Below are 20,779 nucleotides of genomic sequence, written 5' to 3' on the forward strand. Positions count from 1 at the left end.
TTGGTTCATTGATTACTTTTCTGTGTTTTACTTATCCTTACTATTAATAATAAAGATGGAAAAAGAAGAAAAGCCCACAGACCACTGGAAGAATATTTTGTCCATGTGCACACCTAACACATTTGCCAACTGATCCCACAAATGAGAATTTTTGTATTTAAATTTATCCTAATGTTAATACATTCAGTTGTGATGCAGTATAAATAACAAGAAGATACTCTTAAGTGAGACATATAGATATTTATATAGACAGAGTGAATAGTGATGAAAGGAAAATAGTGACATTTTGAGTCTACAGCCATCTGCCAACTCATTGAATCAGCCGAACTGGGACAAAAGTGGTATGGGAAAAGCCCATCTTGTCTTTATGAGGCTCCAATTCCAGGAGCACACTGCATCTCTTTACTCTCTGAGATTCCCTCCAGTGATGCAGCTAAGGGCAGGCGGAACAAGCTAAATAAGGAAGGCAAAAGATGTGTCAGTAGATGACTGGAAATCTGCTAGGTCTCCCTGTCAGTGTTCCTGTCTAGCTTGTTTGCTACACTGCTGCCACATTTGCCTTTGGAGAATAGACTTTTGCTCATTCCCCTGATGAAATTTCTGTCGGATGTATGCCCCTCCACAAGGTCATGCTGCCTTAGTTCTCATGGTTTGAGAACTCCTGCTGACTGAAAGAGAGCTGCTGCTTCTTGCCTTTTTAGCCTCCTGTTTCCAGAGAAGAAGCTCATAGACCTTGACCAGAGACAACTGTGGTTGTGTATCTCATGCCCCTTGTTTCTTAAATGTGTGACTTTTCTCAAGCAGTAGTTTTTGCTTTTGTAAATAGGAAGTAATGCCTACCTCACCAGGTTGTAAGATTAAATGTAATAATCTATTAAAGCTTTTCACTGGTACTGAATACCTAGGTATTCAGTGATTTTAGTTCCTTTTTTCCTTTGCTAATAAGTTAGATGAAAATATACATTTTATAGGTTATTAAGAAATTTGTAACAATATCCAGAGTTTCACAACCCTTTATCCAACCTCAGGACTTTTGAATAAGCTAAACCTTATTTCATTTTGGCCTGTATATATGTCACTGACTCCTATGTATTTACATTTATCAGTGTTACTATGAATAATACATACTTTGGACAGCTTACCTCATTGATGTCAGTTGTATGCCAACTCAGACTTAAAAAACAACCGTTTATTAATTTCCCTTTGAAATATTAAGGTTCCAAAAAGGAATTGTCTTTAGGCATTCTGTAAACTCAAGATATATTTGAAATTATTTTCCCCTTATGGAACAAGAGCTAATATCATAAAATGTAGGTGCTGTATTGGAACTGGAGCTGAAAATATTGGGTCCCTTCTGATTAGTAGATTGTTTATATCTTTAAATAAAGCAGTATAACTTAAAGTACGTATTTTTTAAAATTTAAATTCCTGTTTTGAGTAATAGTATGTTCACATCTCTAATTCCCAGAGTACAGTTTAGAGCAGTGTAAAGATTCCTCACTGCATTCTTCCCTGTAGTCTGCTCCCAGAAAGTAATCAGGGCTATTAGTTGTCTTTATTTATTTATACTGTTTCTTTTTTTTTAAACTTTGTTTCTCTTCTCAAGAGATATATTCCTTAACCTCACAGAGACCATTGAGAACTCCTTCTGTTCATCTTCCTCTCAATGTTTCTCCTACCTCACTCTGTTGCTGATTACAGCACTAAGAAGTTTGGGGGTAAATAAGGTGGTTAGCCTCTCAGTTTCTTTTTACAAGCTTTAGAGTGATCTAAAGGTCTTCAACTTCTTAAATAATCCAGAGGAGAGATGTGGTTCTAATGCCTGTGATTTCTATAAAGTGGTTCTTAACTCTGTAGCAAACCAGCTGTTCAAAATTACCAATAACCACCAGGATTTTTGTTAGAGTAATAATTTAATAATTTGTTAAACAAGGTTTTTTTTTTTTTTTTTTTTTTTTGGGTCTTCTTAATCATATGCAAGACCTTTTTTTATCATTTGAGATATGATAACAAATTTAAAAGTTTGTATCTATTTAAAAGGGCAATTTGTGGCATATTCTTTGATATAATTGTTTCATTCTTACCTTCTGTAGACCTTCTGAATCACTGGAGGATCACATTAATTTCTGATCATAAAAGTTTCCAAAGTTCTGCACAAGTCTGAAGTACTCTCTGAATCATCAGAAAGAGAAAATACTTCCATTTTAGTGGATTCCTGTATTTAGTTCTTTGAAAACTGCCATTTAACATACGGCAATTTGGTAATTAGAATATTCACTAGCTAGTACAGTGTAAAGGAAATTATAAGTCTTATTTGAAGACAATGAACTCTTCATTTTGTTACGTGCTGACTTTGCAGTATTTATATGCAGATTTTCCATATGTGCCACCATTTTATAGGTTTCATTTCCATGAGTCCAATTTAATGCCAAGTTGTTAAGCCACTATGGCACATTGGATTGTCTTTCAGTCTTTATTGTTGACTTGCATCCCTTTCTTTAGTCATGTTGTAACTAGTAATTCAGAGAGCTTGTTATTATGTATGAATATATGTCAGATTGCTTTTTGGAAAATTATTACCTGCCCATATTATTCCTCTGCCACTTTCCTTGTAGCCTCATGAAGTTTTATAAATTTTTCCCTTGTCAAATTTGTTGTTTAATGTATTGCCAGAAGGAATTAGCAGCACGTACATTCATAATGCCCTTATTTTTCTTCAGTCTTCATCCAGCATTTGAGTGGCTAGGCTACTAGGTCATCTTGAACAGTCTTAACAGAGTTATAAAGGATTTCCTTAAAAAGACACAAGGTAGTTAGTTAACTAAATTGCCCTTTACACAAATAGTGTCTTTTCTCTGATACACATTTTGCCAAGTGATTAAAAACCATTACCTTTGGTTCTGCCAGGTTGCCACAGAAATGATTCACTCATCTATAGTTAAGAACACCCTGGAGTTGCTCATATGGGGATTTATACACTAATTCATGTATTGAGTGTTTGCTGTAGGGTAGAAACTATGCAGGCTGTTGGGTTTATAGAAATGATCAGGACAGTTCCCTAAGTCCAGCTAGTGTATGAATGTATATTCATATACTAGTATATGCCTTTTTAAGAGTGTGTTTATTAGTTATTTTCAGTTAAAATGATTATTTAATAATAAATTTTTACCTGAATCAAAGATAAGCTTTTTAAGTAGGAAAACCGAAAAAATATTTATATTTATAGCTACACCTTATTTCTAATGGTTCATTTGAAACTTAATGTAACTACTTAACGTGATTTTTTAAAATAGAATTGTTATTTTTAGATGTGAATTTGGACATTGGATCTGGACATGACACATGTGGAGAAACATCTTCAGAGAGTTACAGTTCTCCGTCTAGTCCACGACACGATGGAAGAGAAAGTTTTGAAAGTGAAGAAGAAAAAGACAGAGGTTTGCTTTTTGGAGGGGATATAGAGAGAGGTGGGGGTGGAGGGAAATTTTTGTTTTCTCTTACAGTCAAAGAATTTTTTGTTCCTATAAACCCATTATCAAGTTTAAATTTGTTATGAAGGATATATTAAAGACCATTGCCTTAGAATTTCCTAGCAGTGTTGATTTTATAAATTTATTTCACTGCATATGAAATTAAATAGAAGACAGGATAACACCATGTAGTTAGTGTCTAAAGATTAGAATTGTGTGTTAGATGCATATGTATTTATACTTCTGATTTTCTCATGATTGATTCTTTTGTCATTATAAGATGTCCTCCTTTGTCTCTTATAATAGTTTTGTCACAATCTCTTGTCTGATAATGATATGGCCACTCCAGGTCTTTTTGAGGTACTGCTTGCCTATTACCTTATTTCTATTCTTTTACTTTAAACCTATTTGTGTGTGTTTATTCATTCATTCATATGTACATATATACATACACCCCAGGAATTGAACCCAGGGGCACTTATGCTTTATTTGGAGATAGGGTCTCACTAAGTTGCTTAGAGCCTCAATAAGTTGCTGAGGCTTGCTTTGAACTTGTGATCCTCCTGCTTCAGCCTTCCAAGCCACTGGGATTACAGGTGTATGCCACCCTGTTTGTGTCTTTAAATCTAAAATGTGTTTCTTGCATACAATGCAGAGGCTAATTCATGGGTTTTTTGTCCATTTTGTTGCTCTCTGTTATTTGATCTGAGTTTTTAGGCCATTTATATTTAATGTAATTACTGATAAGATAGTTTACAACAGCCATTTTGCCATTTGTTTTTTCTGTATATTATGTCTTCATTTCCTCCTTATGCAGATACTCAGCCAGCCAGCAGCAAGAACTTGAAATCTTCTTAGGTCTTTTCTGGGAATATATGTAGCCCTAAGCATAAGCATAGCTTTCTGCCATTCAACCTCCTGTGGACATCTCATTCCCCAGTTTTTCAGTTTTTCTTTTTTTTTTTTTTTTTTTAGTTTTTCAGTTTTAATGACCTTTTTTGGTCAGCTTCTTGTTATCCCCAACTGATAACTGCCTCAGGCAACCACATTTTTAAATAGGTACCACTAATTAATTATGACAAATGTCCTATGGGTAAGAGACCATCAACACAGAGTGAGTACTAGGTGCCAGACAAGTCACACATCAACAGTTTTTTAGTAATGGGGCTCCAGAGGAACTCCAAATATATGTTCTTTCTAGAGACTGCTATATTGTTAGTTTCCTTAGCTACCATAATTGAGGGCCTATTACTCTACAGGGCTACTTCAGAACTGGAGAAAGAGATGGGATTAGGTTAGGACAAAGTAAAAGGCCATAAGGTTCTCTGCTCTTGTGAGATTCAGCTTTTTTTTCTTGGATAAATGTTCCTCAGATTGCTGCAAGCCTTTTAATTAATTTCCATGGTTCTAAAAAGATTTAATAGTTTTTACAGTAGTTCTTGTTGCTTTTATGTAGTGGATCATTGGAATTTCTTAGTCTGCCATTCTGGTTTGAAAGTAAGATCTTAAAAAGGCACATGTTAAATAGAGGATTTCATTCTTTGGGAAAGGAGGCTGCTGGGGATTGAACCCAGGGTTGCTTTACCACTGAACTACATCACCAAAGCCCTTTTTAGTTTTTATATTAAGATAAGGGCTCATTAAGTTGCCCAAGTGGCCTTGAACTTGGCAATCCTTCCTTGGCCTCCTGAGCAGCTAGGATTTCAAGGGTACTTCCACACCTAGCTGAGGATGCTCTTCTTTTTATACATGCTGGCACCATCTGATTGTTAGCATCGTGGTCAGAGTGTACCCATGCTGGGGTGGGGGACAAATATCAATTGACTTCTCTGTGGAGATCCGTAGATCCACCATTTTAGTTAGTGTGCCTTTCTTGTTTGGGCAGCGTGAAGTTCTCTAGCACCTTCACTTCTACCTTGCCAGTCGAGTCATGTCTTAGGGAGCTATGCTGTGGTGTTGCTACTTTACAGATAACTGAAGTCAGCCTTTGCTTTGTGGTTATTTTGTAGTCAACCAGATGTAGCATGCAGTGATTCATCACAGTTCTATTGATCTGAGTCAGTAATGCCCTTCTGCTCTGCAGCTTCCTCATAAAAGAAAAGAAGGAAAATAATTTCACAGAGTTACAAGAGAATTTTTATGCCTTCCCCAGAATAGACAAACTTTTAGTATATTTCATTGCATATTATGTTTGGTTCTATCGGATATATAAATAATTTTGTGACTCTTCAGCCCACCCATCAGATTTGACCTGGTTTTCAGCATTCCTTTCAACAAATAGCAAAGTCAGTGGCTTTTGTGAAGGAACATGCCCTTTTTCATATAGGCTCAATTGTTAACAAATAAAATAATGAGCCTTCCTTAAATGAAAGAATCACTTAGGGTTCTCTCAACCCAGGGGAAATATGCATTGTGGTAGAGAGTTTTGGTCATTTTTGGAAGTTTTAAGTACATGCAAAGGTTGCTTTAAAGATTTTGTACCTTTGTTCCTCCTGTTGGTCATAGTGGAGTTTTGTTTGAGACTTATGTTCTCCAAAGTCAATACAAAAGAAGATAAGACCTACTCTAAATGTCTAGATGAGTCTTTACAATGCTCAGAAAACTACTTGGGATTATTTAAAAGCATGGGGCCCTTTGTTATGACTTAAGAAAATTTAAACAAAGCTTAGTTCATACAGAATTTTTACTGACCATCTGAAAAATGTTCCAGCTTCTTTTGGACTTTATTTTTGCCCTTAACTCTACACTAATATTATGACATTGACATAATGCTTCAAATAAGTTCTTGATTTAGGGATACACTTTACTTTGCAAGCTTAGTAAGAAATACCCCAATAGTTAACCAATTCAGGGAAATTCATGCTAGGACCATTCATTCACTAATTGACTGCCTTCTCTAATATAAATTAAAATAGTTCAGTTAATAACACTGTTGACATTCTCTGTCATTAAGTCAATTTCATTTAACCTTTCTTCAGGAAATGTATTCTTCATTCGTTTTTAATATTCTGTTTCAAAAATTAACATCTTAGGCTAAATAAATATCATCATTTCTTAATAAATGCAAATATTTTAAGTATCAAGTGCAATTCAGTTTATATTTACGAGCAGAAAGATTTTTAAATGGACACTACATTTAACTGAATGATATGTGTACACATCAATGCAATATCTGGGCTCATGATGTTTAAGCATTGTAAATTAAATATCATCTTTGCCCCCTTTATACCAAAGTCTGGAAATCTAGGAATCTAGACCAAATATTTCTGTATGTAGGTAGAAAAGTGATGCTGTAGTGAAAACAAATGCAATATAGTCATATCTGCCATTTTGCTGTTTCAGTTTGGGGGAAATGGCAGTGCTTCCGTATTCGCTTGTTTCTTGTGTTACAGGATGTTCATTTTGTTGGTCCGGGGTTGTGGCTCGGTGGTAGAGTGCTTGCCTAGCACATGTGAGGCACTGGGTTCAATTCTCAGCAGCACTTAAATAAACAAAGGCGTTGAGTCCATCTACAACTAAACAAAACAAAACAAAAAAAAATATATAAAGAATTTTCATTTTTTTACTAATAGTGTCTTTAAATTTTCTTTCCTCCATTGAAATATGTAGTAGTAGCCTGGCATGGTGGCCCATGCCTGTAATCCCAACAACTTGGGAGACTGGAGCCAGGAGTATTGAAATTTCAAAGGCTGGCCTACGCAACTCACCAAGACCCTGTCTCAAAAATTAAAAGGACTGGGGATGGAGCTCAGTGTTAAAGCACCCCTGGGTTCAATCCCTAGTACCCCTGCCACACACATCTTGCAAAGAAATACAGAAGTAAGAGTATTCTTTAAAAACTCTTCCTTTCTCTACCTTTAGACATTTGAGTTAAATATTGTTTTGATGAGGTCCTTTAAAAAAATAATCATTTATCTGAGACAAACTGAAGATATTGGGTTTGACAGTACAGAATATGAATCAAGTGGATTGCCTAAAAGTGATTAAGGTTTAAAATAGCTGATATTTTTCTTAGTAATAAGGTGATATTACTAAGAAAAATGTCTGCATTTTTTACTGTGCGTCATTCAGTCCCCAAATAACCTTTGGTTTTACTATTTTGCTTATATCCCCATATTTTAGAAATCATGAATAAAATCATGAATACAATGATCCATAGAAAGCCAAAATTTTTTTAAAAGGTCATTTTGGACAGTCAGGAAAGGCAATAGAGGGACATGTTCCAAACTTCAGAGTTAACATTAGATACACTTGATTTTTATTTCTGTCAAGAAAGATTCAATGAGCTGGAGCTACAGCTCAGTGGTAGAGTGCTTGCCTAGCACATATGAGGCATTGGATTTGAACCTCAGCACCACATAAAAAAATAAATAAGGATAATTGTGTCCATCTACAACTAAAAATACTTAGGAAAAAAAAAAAAAAGATTCAAGTTATGCTTGGGTTAATATCTATTTGTATTTGTTTTCTTTAGACACAGACAGCAATTCTGAGGATTCTGGGAATCCATCAACAACCAGGTTTGCAGGTTATAGTTCTATCAACCAGACTGTCACTGTCAAGCCACCTGTTCAGATTGCTTCACTAGGAAATGAGAGTGGAAACCTTTTAGAAGATCCCTTGAACTCGCCCAAGTATCCACATATTCCTTTTATGCCAACTTTACACTGTGTCATGCACAACGGTGCCCAGAAGTCTGAAGTTGTCATTCCTCCACCCAAATCTGCAGATGGCAAAACAATAGGGATGCTTGTTCCTAGTCCTGTTGCTATTTCTGCAATAAGGGAGTCCACAAATTCAACCCCTGTTGGAATCCTTGGGCCAACAGCTTCTACTGGAGAATCAGAAAAGCACCTTGAATTGCTGGCTTCCCCTTTACCAATTCCATCAACTTTCCTCCCACATAGTAGTACTCCTGCTTTGCACCTAACATTTCAAAGGCTAAAATTGCCACCACCACAGGGATCTTCTGAGAGTTGCACAGTTAATATACCACAACAACCAACTGGAAGTCTGAGCATCGGATCACCAAACACTGCCTTTATTCCTGTTCATAACCCAGGTAGTTTTCCAGGATCTCCTGTGGCTACTACGGACCCCATCACAAAATCTGCATCCCAAGTGGTAGGACTAAATCAAATGGTGCCTCAAATTGAGGGAAACACAGGGACAGTCCCTCAGCCTACCAATGTGAAGGTAGTTCTTCCAGCAGCTGGTCTCTCAGCTGCACAGCCACCAGCTTCCTATACCTTGCCAGGCTCTCCCCTTGCTGCCAGTGTGTTACCCACCCCGAATTCCAATGTGCTCAACACAGCAGCCACTTCTGCCCAGCCAGCAAGTGCAGGCATCAGCCAGGCCCAGTCCACTGTTCCTCCTGCGGTTCCTACCCACACCCCAGGCCCTGCCCCAAGCCCAAGCCCTGCTTTGACACACAGTACTGCGCAGAGCGAGAGCACATCCTACATCAGTGCTGTGGGGAACACGAACTCTAATGGCACGATAGTGCCACCACAGCAGATGGGCTCAGGTCCTTGTGGTTCTTGTGGGCGAAGGTGCAGCTGTGGGACCAACGGAAACCTTCAGCTAAATAGTTACTATTATCCCAATCCAATGCCTGGACCAATGTACCGAGTCCCGTCGTTCTTCACTCTGCCATCCATTTGCAGTGGCAGCTACCTCAACCAAGCACATCAGAGCAATGGAAACCAACTTCCTTTTTTTCTGCCTCAGACTCCATATGCAAATGGACTGGTGCATGACCCAGTCATGGGGAGCCAAGCCAACTATGGCATGCAACAAATGGCAGGATTTGGGAGATTCTATCCCGTATATCCAGCACCTAATGTAGTTGCCAACACCAGTGGTTCGGGGCCCAAGAAGAATGGGAACGTCTCATGTTACAATTGTGGTGTAAGCGGACACTATGCACAGGACTGTAAGCAGTCATCCATGGAGGCCAATCAACAAGGTAATCACAATAACTCCCAGAGGACTTGTTTTTGAGTTCACCTGTTTCTCCTCCTTCCTTCCTTTTCTTGATCATGTGATTCTGTTGTAGCAGAAGGATCTGTTTGTGTGTTCATTTACAGATGTGTTTTCAGTGCAACCAGAAAAACCTAGTGTAGACCCAAGTCCCACAGAGCACAAGGAAAGTCAGAGGAATTTAGTTCCCAATTAAGGAATAAACTCTAAAGGCACTTTTCATGGAATATAGAGGGAATTTGAATTATATAATGTTAAATCTCTTACTTACGGCACTTTTTTAAAAAACTACAATCCTGTTTCAAAGAGTAAACAAAAATGTTTAATATTAAAAAACTTGGACGTTAAGCTAGTCTATCTGACATGTAAGGTTTTTAGTAATTGTTCAGTATCTGTGCCTAACCAGCTGACCTTGTGTGTATGCCCAACAAATGTCTAAGAAAAAGAGATCCAAGTTTCTGTTGCATTTTAGAGCAACAAAATAAACATCAGTTTAGGAGTAAAGGAATTAGATCTAAGTTTATTGTTACTACCACCAAAATGAAAATGTGCTTACTCAAGTAATGAGTAAGATAGAAAATTCATGTTGACCTCCAGTACTTTGACTTGCATTTGACCCTTGTCATTTTACCATATCTTACTCAGAAAAAGTCTTGAATTGGGAATCTATCTATTTGGTATTCTTAAAGCAAGATCAAGTTTGATGGCTTTAGGTTGAACTTAAAGCACAAACTTCATATTACTTTTTAAAAAATAATTTATTGCCATTTTGGAGTGGTATTAGTGTTTAGAAAAGTGCCTTCTGAAGAGCATGCCCATTTGATATCTTGTAGTGGTTTGTGATGCGTGTCGTTGTAAGCGGTGACTTAGCAGTTCTCTTTCCCGTTTTAGGCACTTACAGACTGAGATACGCACCTCCCCTCCCCCCTTCTAATGATACGTTGGATTCTGCAGACTGAAACAAGTAAAGCTTGCCTACTTAATACACTCAAGTGTGGGGAGTCATGGGGTGTGGAGGGGAGGAAAGGAAAGGTATTTTGTTTGTTTCTTTGTCTATACATTTCCTAGATTTCTATGCAGTTGGGAGTTTTTATTTCTCTTGTACCAATGTCCAAAATAAGAAAGAATGCAATGCTTCTGAGCCTCTGGTCTCCTGGTTCAACAACAGGCTTATATGTATGATACATGTAACTTAAACTTCAGACAAACTATCAAAAGGAAAATGTTGATGCGTGCTTTTTTTTTACACTGAATACTTGCTGTGTGCAATGTTTACTGAATCTTTAAAACTGTGTATTTGACCTTTTTTTTACAACACTGGTGACAGTCATATGGTTTTGGAAAAAAACAAAACAAAACTTTGCTTCTTCCCTGGCTTTTCTCACTCTCACCCTAAACTACACTTTTCTGGCCAGCCACCCTCTCCCTTTCCCTGGCCTGCGGCAGGAGTGCCTGGCAGTGTACTTGTCCACTTTTCTGTAAACTGCTCTGCATATAAAGTGAGGGTAAAATGTTTCACCTTAATCCTACAGGAGAAATTAAATTCCCAAGATAGTATGTATATATGTAATAAACAGCATCACACAAATACATATATGCAGTGCTTGTTGTCCAAATAAACATGAAAATAAGTGGGAGCAAGAGGAAGAAGTCAAACCATATGAAGCTGAAAAGATATGACCTATGGACAGACAGCTTTTTCTTAGGAAAAAGAAAAGAAAAAACAACTCTTTCCTTCCATCATACTTTTCTAGCCTGTTGCTTCAGAGAGACACAAAGTGAACACACTGGTGTGAATGTCATTCTGTGTGCTTGTGTTTGTGATGAAAGTCAACAGCCAGTTCTACTCGTCGTCTACTACCACGTCCTGCTCAAAGACACTACTTGAGTAAAGATCTCTTCTTTTACTATACCAACTGTTACAGTGTTATGTTGTGTTTAAAATGTGTGTGGTTTATTGCAATCCGAACAGAAGCTATGGGTTTCTTACAAAAAAGTCAGGTATTTGTTCCCTAACCTGTCTCTCGTAGCAAAGTCACTTTTATAAACGTTTACCACTAAGCTTGATTATAATGTGAAAGACTGAATTCTGAGTGTGTTAAGATGGTATTAATCATGTCAGTGTCATGTCACTAAGTTTAATGCTGCTGTTTAAAAAAATTTTTTTAAAGCCAATCTATGTACTAAATTGCTTCCAGGTAATTTTTGATTTCCTAAAGTGCACTGAGGTTATCTGGAAGATTGGGTGTATTTTTTGGTGACTGCTGCATTCAACAGCAATGAACAGCTACCACTGTACAGTCATAGGTTTAAGGGTTGGGGGTTTTGTTTTCCCATTCCTCAGTACAGAGCAGAAATGATAGATTTTTGTGTGTGGAATAACATTGGTATGCAGCAGAGGAACTTAAAATATTTGGTCTTGGTTCAGAAGCCTAACAGATTGCTAGACAAAAGAAAAAACTTGAAGAAAAAAGAAGCTTAATTTAATGCTTCATAAGTAGCATTTATATTTATAGCACCAATGTACATTTTGAAACTTTCAGGGGTGGGAGTTATGGGGAAGGGAAAGGGGTTATAAAGGGGTAGAAGAAAGCTTTAATTTAGAAAGAAAGAAGTTCAAGTAAAGGAAATTATTTTGATTAAATATATTTTATTTGATCTGGGTATTTTTGGACCACATTATTAAATTAATTGTTAAGCTGCAGTTGGGTTGTTCAGGTGAGAATGTTGATGATACGCCATGTGTGAGCGCGTTGGGAATCACTCGCCAGTTGTACTTTATGGAGCTTATTTTATGATTTAAAATACTGTACTGTACATAGGAGGTGTGTTACCTTCTCCTTATTTGTATGTTTACCATATACTTTGATATTTGAAATGTTATGTACTGGAAAGGCCACTTATATTTCTAGAAAAGATTGGATTTTATGCAACCTTTTTTCCTTGAATTAACAGCAATAAAAAAAATGAAAAACAGCTAAGAATTGTGCCTTATTGCAAATTTTATAAAAATTAAAGGTAGGAGATCATCCATGGTGGGATTTTTGTTTTGTTTTTATTTTTGTTTTTGTTTTAGGATCAACCCATTTCCCTGTAACATGGGCAGTGAATCTCAGTCATTTATTATCTGGGCGTTCTTCACTCTTCCCCCAAATGACCTTACTGTGTAGATCATCTTTGTGTCCCTGAGAGAAGGGAGACTTCCTCCTGCCTCTGCTGAGCTCACGCTGTGTACCAGGGCTACAGTGGTGAACAGCAAAGTCCCTTCGGCCTTGAGCTTGGCTTTCTGGCATAGGCCCTCCCTCACTGGAAGTGTGAAGGACCTAATTTACTTCCTCAGATTTTTTTTTTTGGTTTTGTTTTTTCATTCAGGCAACTACCTTGGCTCAGTATTGAATATCAAAATCATTGATTCTCCTATCATCTAGTCTCAGTCAGCGTCTAAACCGTCAGTAATGTCTAAGGCACTGGTGGGAACCAGTGCTGCTCTGCCTGAGCCCTCAGTACCGCCCCAGCCCCAGCGTTCAGCATAGGGTGGACAGTGGGAAAGCCCCAGGGAATTATAGCCACCTGGTGAAAGTTGCCTCTGTGTCCAGGGCATTTGAAAGGATTTGATTGTTTACAGGCACCAACTTTTCCCTTTAGCCAATAAATGTGCACCTGTACGTAGCAGATGTGTCTTCAGCCCACCTTCAAATTAACAAGAATGTCTCCAGTGTCCTCACTTCAGTTCCTTGCCTGTCCCTTCTCTCCCCACTATACCAAGGTAATGGCTGCTCTACATTGTATATTCTTTTGCTTTTGTCTGTTTTCTCACCTCTGATGTTTTCCCTAAAATATACAACTTTTTTTTTTTTTTTTTTTTTGCTTTTCTTGAGCTTTATAAAAGGGGTGCCTTTCCATACCTAGTCTTCTGGATCTGGCTCTGTTATCTGGTTTTATGGTTCCAATGTGATGTTCCTCACGTGTATTCATTTTCACTACCTTAAAATGTTCTTTTGGTGGCAGGAAGAGAATATAGATAAACAGTTTATCTGTTATTCTGTCAACTGACATTTGGATGGTTTTCATTTTTTCTCTATTATGAGCAGGGCTGCTGGGAACATTCTTGTATCTCCTGCAAGTTTGTTAGGGTGTACATCTAAGAGAGCAATTGCTGGACATTCAGATACTCAGTTTTCCAAGATTTTCTGTATTGTTTTCCAAGTGATTTCACAGTCATACCAGCAATGTACCAGAGGCTCCTGAATCCATGTCCTGACACCCTCCCAAGAAGATGTCATAGAGCTATGGAAGGCAAGGCCAGGGATGTGCAGCCAGAAGATGCTGGCCCCAGAGGGGAGGTGAGTTGAGGCCAGGACAGCGTGAGCAGGGTTAATGGTCACCACGTGGGGAAGGAGATGTACAATAGGCAGAAAGCGCATGTAACACAGACACACATGGCAGTAGTGTGTGGTTGGGGCGGTGGGGAGAGAGTGCAGTACATTAGTAAAGGGAACATATTTAAAAGTTACAAGATGTTTGGGTGCAGTTGATAAAATAGACTTAGAATGGAAATTTGGAATTTATAGAATAAAAAATTGGAAGTTACCAAGTTGTAAGTGGTGGAAAAACATTGACTGTAGTATTTGAGGGAAGTTGGTTGATTGAGGAAAGAAAGCCTGGAGATTTCAGAGAATGGGTAGCCTGAGATAGTCGTCTAGACTAGTGTTGGCAGTGGGAAAGGTCCATCCAAGAGTGAGAATTGGCATAGTGAAGCCAGTTTAGAAAGGGATTGAAGACAAGGAGAAGGGACCTTGGGGCCTGAGCTTCATTTCCCCTGGATGTAAAATGAGATCACTTATTTTGAATCCTGTCTGGCAATTAAATGTGATAGTAGATAGGAAAGGCCCAACATAATGAAATAGCACCAAGGAGGCAAATCCAATTTTGATGAACAGAAAGTTCCATCCACTTCCTGTTTTATAAGATGGAAAGAGTGTAGAAGAGAATGTGTGAGTCCAGGGGTAAAGATAATGGTTCTTTGGGCGGGGAGGGACCTCATAAATAAATTTCTTCATTCTGTTAGGGTTAGTTAATTCTGCTCCATGTACTCATTAAAAAACTTCCTTATCCACGAAGATGCAATCTAGTCAGAGTTTAATTTACCAAGTAGTGGCAGACATGGCTGTATTTACATACGTACATGTCCAAGTCGTGGCATCCTGATTACTCCATACCAAAGTAAAATAAGTCCTTCACAAGGCAAATCCACATTCAATTTTTTTTTAACGTATGTACTACAAATCAAATTTTTCTGAGAAGGTTCTAAAGAGATTAAAGCTTGGTGTAAAATATCTTTTTTTCTCTTTTCAACAGGGACCATCTGGTACTTGTGAGCATCCTCATTTGAGCTTGGAAGACACCTGTTTCCAATTCTGCATACTGATGACAGAAGCATTCTAAGATTGAGGCGATGAAGCCACATGGAGGCAAGCTGTGGCAGTAATTCAACCCCACAACCCTTCTGTAATCTTTTCTGGAAAGAAGCAAATGTCAACTCCCCACCCCACAAAAAAGATCCCATTTATTTTAGGAGAAGTTTTTGAGGTGTGTGCTTGAAACATGGTCACTGCATACCCTCAGCTTCAATGAGTGAGGCCAGCTGGGACGAGACGGAGGGGCTCTGTAGTCTGAACTGAGTGGCAGGTGTCACCTGGGGACCAAGGGTGTGTTTCAGCTGCAGTACTATTGACCCTTCAACACAACCCTGAGCGCAGAGGGCACACCATGGTGGGCATCCTTGTCTTCCAGGTACCCCATTAACATTCACTTGCACAGTTTGTATTCTTAAGGTATTTTGTGTTATCACTGTGTATAAATCACAGGTGTTGGGTTTATACATGCAAAGCTTTGTAATTCTTAAGTGCTGTTTTTTTTTTTTTTTTTTTTTTTTGAAAAACAAGCCCTCTCTTTTAGAACATAGGTACACATGCCTCTTTTTTTTTTTTTTTTTTTTAACGTAAACATTTATCAATCTTGGAACACAGGGATGTTAGAGTTCTCTCCTGTTGTGGAAAATGCAGCACATACACTCCTGGGGACCAAAGACTCTTCCCTCCCACAATCACACCTCCATCTGCAGTGACTGGGGGACTTGTTTACCAGAAGCTCTTCATCCCAAAATTCTGTTTGCTCTTTGAAATTGGTGGGTGGGAGGTGGGGTGAGGTGGGGCTGGGGTGGTGGTTCATCATTTTTCTTTTCACTCTTGCAGCTCCAATTTGATCCACTGTGGAAGATTTCTGCCAGCCTCTCACCAGAAGAAATTGCTGATTGGAAAGCAGTGACACCTGGTGGGAGACAAGGACAGTGCAAGCAAGCAGATGGTATTTCCTACTGACCAAATTTAGAGAAAATTAAACAAGAGAGAGAAAAAAAATTGTGATTATAAGCCTGTGCCCCAACCCTTAAAGAATGCAGGCAGCTGGCCATAAAATCAATTTGAATAGTCTCAGCCATTGCTATCCCAGTGGTGTAGAAAGCCTATAAATATCCTAAAGGCATTAACAGTACTTCACAGTTTGCATTGCACTTTCCTCTGTGTTCATGTGCTCATCACAGCTGTGAAGGGGATGGGCTCTTCCTCTCTATTTTACAGGTTAGGAATTCAGGGTTCAGGGAGATTAAATGCTGCAGATAACGCCAGTGATGAAGGCTGGACTCCAACTCCAGATTAATGCTCACAGCTGCTTCTCTGCTGGAACAAGTGCAGAGACTTAAAGACATAGAACCCACAGAACTTGCAGCTTCTGATTCCTGAGAGGGTTCGGCCACATCATGGGCCTACCGGGCACATAGGCCATGTCCTAATCAAGTAGGGTGTCTCTGTTGAAGGGTTTCTTCAAATGGTTATGGGGAAAAGTTTCCACAACTAGGAAACCTTAGGACTTTCAGAACTAACCTTTAAGCCTATATCCATCTCAGATAAATCCAAGGTGTCTCAGTGCTTGTCTGTATTGAAGGTTTAAACATGCATAAATACCCTTTGTTGGAAAACAGTTTGGCTCTACGAAGGCTTGTCTTATCCCTGTGTGTCTTAAGCATGAAGTGAATGTTCCATTAGTTTGAAGACTTCAGAAATGAAGCAGTGGTGCAAGCAGAAAGGAAAAGTACTGACTGATAACCTCGAAGCTCCACCATTCACACACACACTGTCCCTTTCTGTGCACCCACTTACCGAAGAAAACACTCTGAAGGCAAAGAATGATGGTGGCAAACTAGCTCTCATGCAGAAACAGGAAAAATCACCCAAAGGCTTTGCTGAGTACTAAGAGTGCCAACAGATGACGCGGTAGTTACGGAAAGCTCCTCTTCCTTGTTAGGTTGAAGTTAGGCATATTTGGTACATGGAAATTGAGTCACTCTGAACGCCTTCATAAGATCAAAGAGGCAGTATCACCTGTGATTTTCCCAAATCTTACCCGCGTGTGACCTTTCTCAGACTGATTTACAGAATGGGGATAATAACACTTGGTGGAGTAGTTGCAAGGATTAAATCTGTGAAGTATATAAGCACTAAATGCCTGACACACAGTAGGCTTGTGTGTGTGTGTGTGTGTGTGTGTGTGAGAGAGAGAGAGAGAGTAGGCTCTTTGTGTGTGTGTGTGCATGCGCATGCATGCTCACACCCCAGGAATCAAACCCAGGGCCTCACATGTACTAGGCAAGGAATCTACCATTGAGTCATGCCCCCCAGCCTCCCCAGTAAATTTGTAACAGTAGGTATCACTCGAATGCCCATTATAGACCATACACTTGACTCATTTCAGCCTCACAATATCCCTGTGAGGTAGGTCCAATACCCCATTTTACAATTAGGGATCTTAGGGCACAAAAGCTAAGAGGCACAGAGCACTTAAGCCCAGGTAGTGTGGCTTTAGGATGCTGCTCCACATCTTTGTGTCAGGTTATAGGTCTGTCACTGAGGTACAGTCAGCCTTGCACTGGAATCAGGCAGGTCCTGACTTGGACATCACCATCTGGAACAACTGGCCTTCCTGGGCCTTTCATCTCATCTGAAAGCTACACAGATTGTCACTAACAGTGGTAGAAGTTGAGTTATATGATCTGTGTAGTTCCTTTGAGTTACAAATGCTGTGACTTGAAGCTTGCTTATTCACTTTAAATTATTTCTCAAGGTTTATAATTCTTTAGCTTCTTTTTGTTTTAACGGATTTGAAGTCCTCTGGTGTGGTCAGGAGCACAAACCTCAACTCCTAACAGCTTGATACGAGACAGTGTTGAGGCCTTGAGAGAAGGCTGAAATTAGGTCAGTCAGTCACTAGGTGGCAGCACAAGCAAAGTGCTCGCTACACATGGCTGTCAGCTGGACCAGTTTCTGCTCCATGATTTTGCTCTTCTATGCTTATGTAGTTTTGGGGGGGGGGGGGGGGGTTCAGTCAAATAATACTCATAGATGTAAATCATGCTGAAGGGCATGGGATTCAGGATTGACAACAGATAGCCAGCGTATTTGTTACCACGGCAAACTATGGCCCTGCAAGCTAAGAATGGTTCCTACATCTTTAAATAGTTGAAAAAGAAAATAATAGATGTGAGAATATATGAAATTTAAATTTCAATGTCTACAAATAAAGTTTTGGAACACAGGTACTGCTTTTGCCTTGTGTAACATCCAAGTTGAATAGATATGACAAAACACAGTGTGGCCCTCAAAGCCCAAAATATTTATTGTGTGTCCCTTTACAGAAAGAAAAAAAAAAAAAAAAACTAGCCAATCTCTGGCATCTTCCTTTGCTCCCTTCTTAGGGTTCTTAGCACAGTAAAACAGCATTGGTGCTTAAGTTACTGGTACTTACACACTTTGGGTCACTTGGCAAACATGGGCTGCAAGCACAGCCTAATGAGGAGCACAGCCAGCTAGCTGCATCATAGTATCATGCCCCGGGGTTGCCAAGGTGAAAGGTCAGTGCTTCCTGCAGAAAATTGCCAAGGATTTCCAAAGGACACATTTTGTGCCAAAAGGAAGAAGGAAAATTTTTTCCTTAGTACAAGGGGGGAAGATGGCATCATCAAAGCTGTGTTTCTGAAAAACATGGGATATATCCAGTGGAGGGATGAGAATCCAGAGAGCACTGGAAGAGCCAGGAAGGAGCAGGGCTGGGTGTGGGTGCCAGACAGGTGAGCGGGGGAAGTGGTTGCAGATCCTCCTTAACCAACAGAGGAGCCAGAGGAGTTTTTTATTTGTTTTGTTCTTTAGCACTAGGGATTGAACCCAGGAGTGCTGACCCACCTCCCAGTCCTTTTTTTATTTTGAGACAGGATCTCGCTAAGTTGTAGAGAAAGGGGTTTCAGAGAAAGCCTCAAAACTGAGACTGATAATTCAGAGACATTGGAGAAGATCAAGAGAATGTGCCCTGATTTTGGCTATCATTGTCATATGCAGTCTGGCTGGGGAATACTCTGTCACTGGTGAAGACAGTTGCAGAAGGGACGGTATCCAGGAAGGGGATTGAGCAGACCTGGAGGAAGCCTCCAGGCAGGGGGAATTAACTGCTGTTGGGGAGAGGAGGAAAATGAACTGATGACCATTTTTTTCCTTAGTTAAATGGAGTGGGATCTGCAGGAGGGAGGAATTTTGACTGCTGCATAGAGCAAGTTGCTGAGGGGCACTGAGCCAAAGGCCAACAGCCCTGAGGGCCAGCATAGGTCACAACCAAGTGCTTTGAGTGTGACCACACAGCATAGTTTTTTCTGTTGTTTTGTTTTTTGTTTTTCCCTGTTGATGTAAGAAGCTGGAGAAGGAGAAGGGTTAGGCTGGAGATCTTCAGATTCCCTGTGAAGATTCTGTGTTCATTTCAACCACCTCTTCTGGACTTTTCCTTGTCCTTTCCATCACTCTTCCAAAGAGCCCATTTCTGTCTCCTCTACAAGCCCCAAATGCCTTGCCAGACGGGGCCAGCTCCTGCTTGGCTCCCACACTCAGAAATCCGCTCTCTCCACAGCCACCCTGGGCCCAGGATCCTGCTACCTCCCACCTCTCTAGCCTTCACTTTTTCAAGCTTAGGTTCCTGTCCCAGCTTCCAGGATATTGTTCCAAAATAAGTAGAGACTTACCTCAGGAGAACCAAGCTCTGTCCATGAGTCAGTAAACCTGGTTACACGTCAAACCGGGGGAAGAAGAGTCCCAGGCCCTGGTGGGGAGCTGTCTTTCTGCAGTGTGCATGCGCCAGGCATCGCACTGAGAGCCTGCAGGAGAGATCGTGGTACATCTGCAGGCTCTGCATGGCGGTAGAGCCTGCAGGAGTGCTGCAGCTGGGCTTGGCTGGTGCGCAGGCGGCAGAAGGTGAGTGTCTGAAGTCAGCCTCCCTCGGCTGGTGGGTGTGAGGGAAGAGCAGCTCGCTAAACATAGGAGCATAAATTCTACTTTGGGGGTGGGGGCAGGGGTGTTTGAGCCAGTGGAATGAGTGACTTCCAAGCACTTCACAAGGATCTAGGAACTAACGAATAAGTGACCCTGCAATTCTTCTCTAACCCCACCTGCTTGCTACATTTTTTAAGCAGCAAAATAGTATGGAAGTCATTGGCGTGGGAGGCTAAAATATGCCACCCCAAAATACACTTCCTCTGCACATTTGGAGATGGCTATTCGGAGAAACTGCAGACACAGGAACAGTTCTGAGAAGGCCTTTTGTAACAGAAATGGGTGTCGAAAGCAGATGCACAGTCTAGAAGTAAATAGGGTTGTGAGCAGGCCTGCTCCTGCCACCCCCTCTCTGCCTTCCCTCATTGTATGTGGACACCCCTGCCCAGAGATGACCACAGGATGTCTTGACACATGTTCTGAGGGCTCTAACCCAGGAGACTTTGCATAATAAAAACCTTTGTTCAGTGTGTGACCTCCCCCACCTCACATACCTCCTGCCTTCCAGGAGCCCCACAGCCCTGTCCCTGTCTGGCATAAAAATGTAAGTTCATCAAGCCTTTCTTTGAGTCTCACATTTTTGCTTGGTATCCTGTGCACTTGCTCATGATGTATTTGGATGCCTTTTCTCCTGCAAATCTGACTAGTGTCTGTTTATTTCATAGATTCAAAAACTGAACCATTAGAGGGGGAAAGAATAATTTCTTCGCCCCTATATCAGCATAAACAGTTTGACCACTAAGGCTGCCACTTAAGAGCTGGCACCAGACCTGAACTCACCAGGATAAAGGGTAGTGTCCACCTTATAGCTGTGTGTGCTTAATAAAACAATGCATTTACATGTGGTGCCAAGCATACACAGAACACTAAGACATGGTTGTTTCCTTTAAAAATGTCTTATTC

General features: G+C 40.0%; 1 protein-coding gene across 1 annotated transcript in view; it reads left to right on the forward strand.

Moving 5' to 3' along the window:
• ZCCHC2 (zinc finger CCHC-type containing 2) overlaps positions 1 to 12,425 on the forward strand; it is a 55,403-nt gene extending 42,978 nt beyond the window's left edge. Inside the window, 3 exon segments of the mRNA XM_079109023.1 lie at positions 3,309 to 3,437; positions 7,945 to 9,438; positions 10,344 to 12,425. Of these exon segments, the coding sequence (XP_078965149.1) occupies positions 3,309 to 3,437; positions 7,945 to 9,438; positions 10,344 to 10,411 (1,691 nt within the window). The 3' untranslated portion in view covers positions 10,412 to 12,425.
• The last annotated feature ends 8,354 nt before the right edge of the window (positions 12,426 to 20,779 follow it).

Source organism: Sciurus vulgaris (assembly GCF_902686455.1).
Source record: "Sciurus vulgaris genome assembly, chromosome: 13".
Classification (NCBI taxonomy): Eukaryota; Metazoa; Chordata; class Mammalia; order Rodentia; family Sciuridae; genus Sciurus; species Sciurus vulgaris.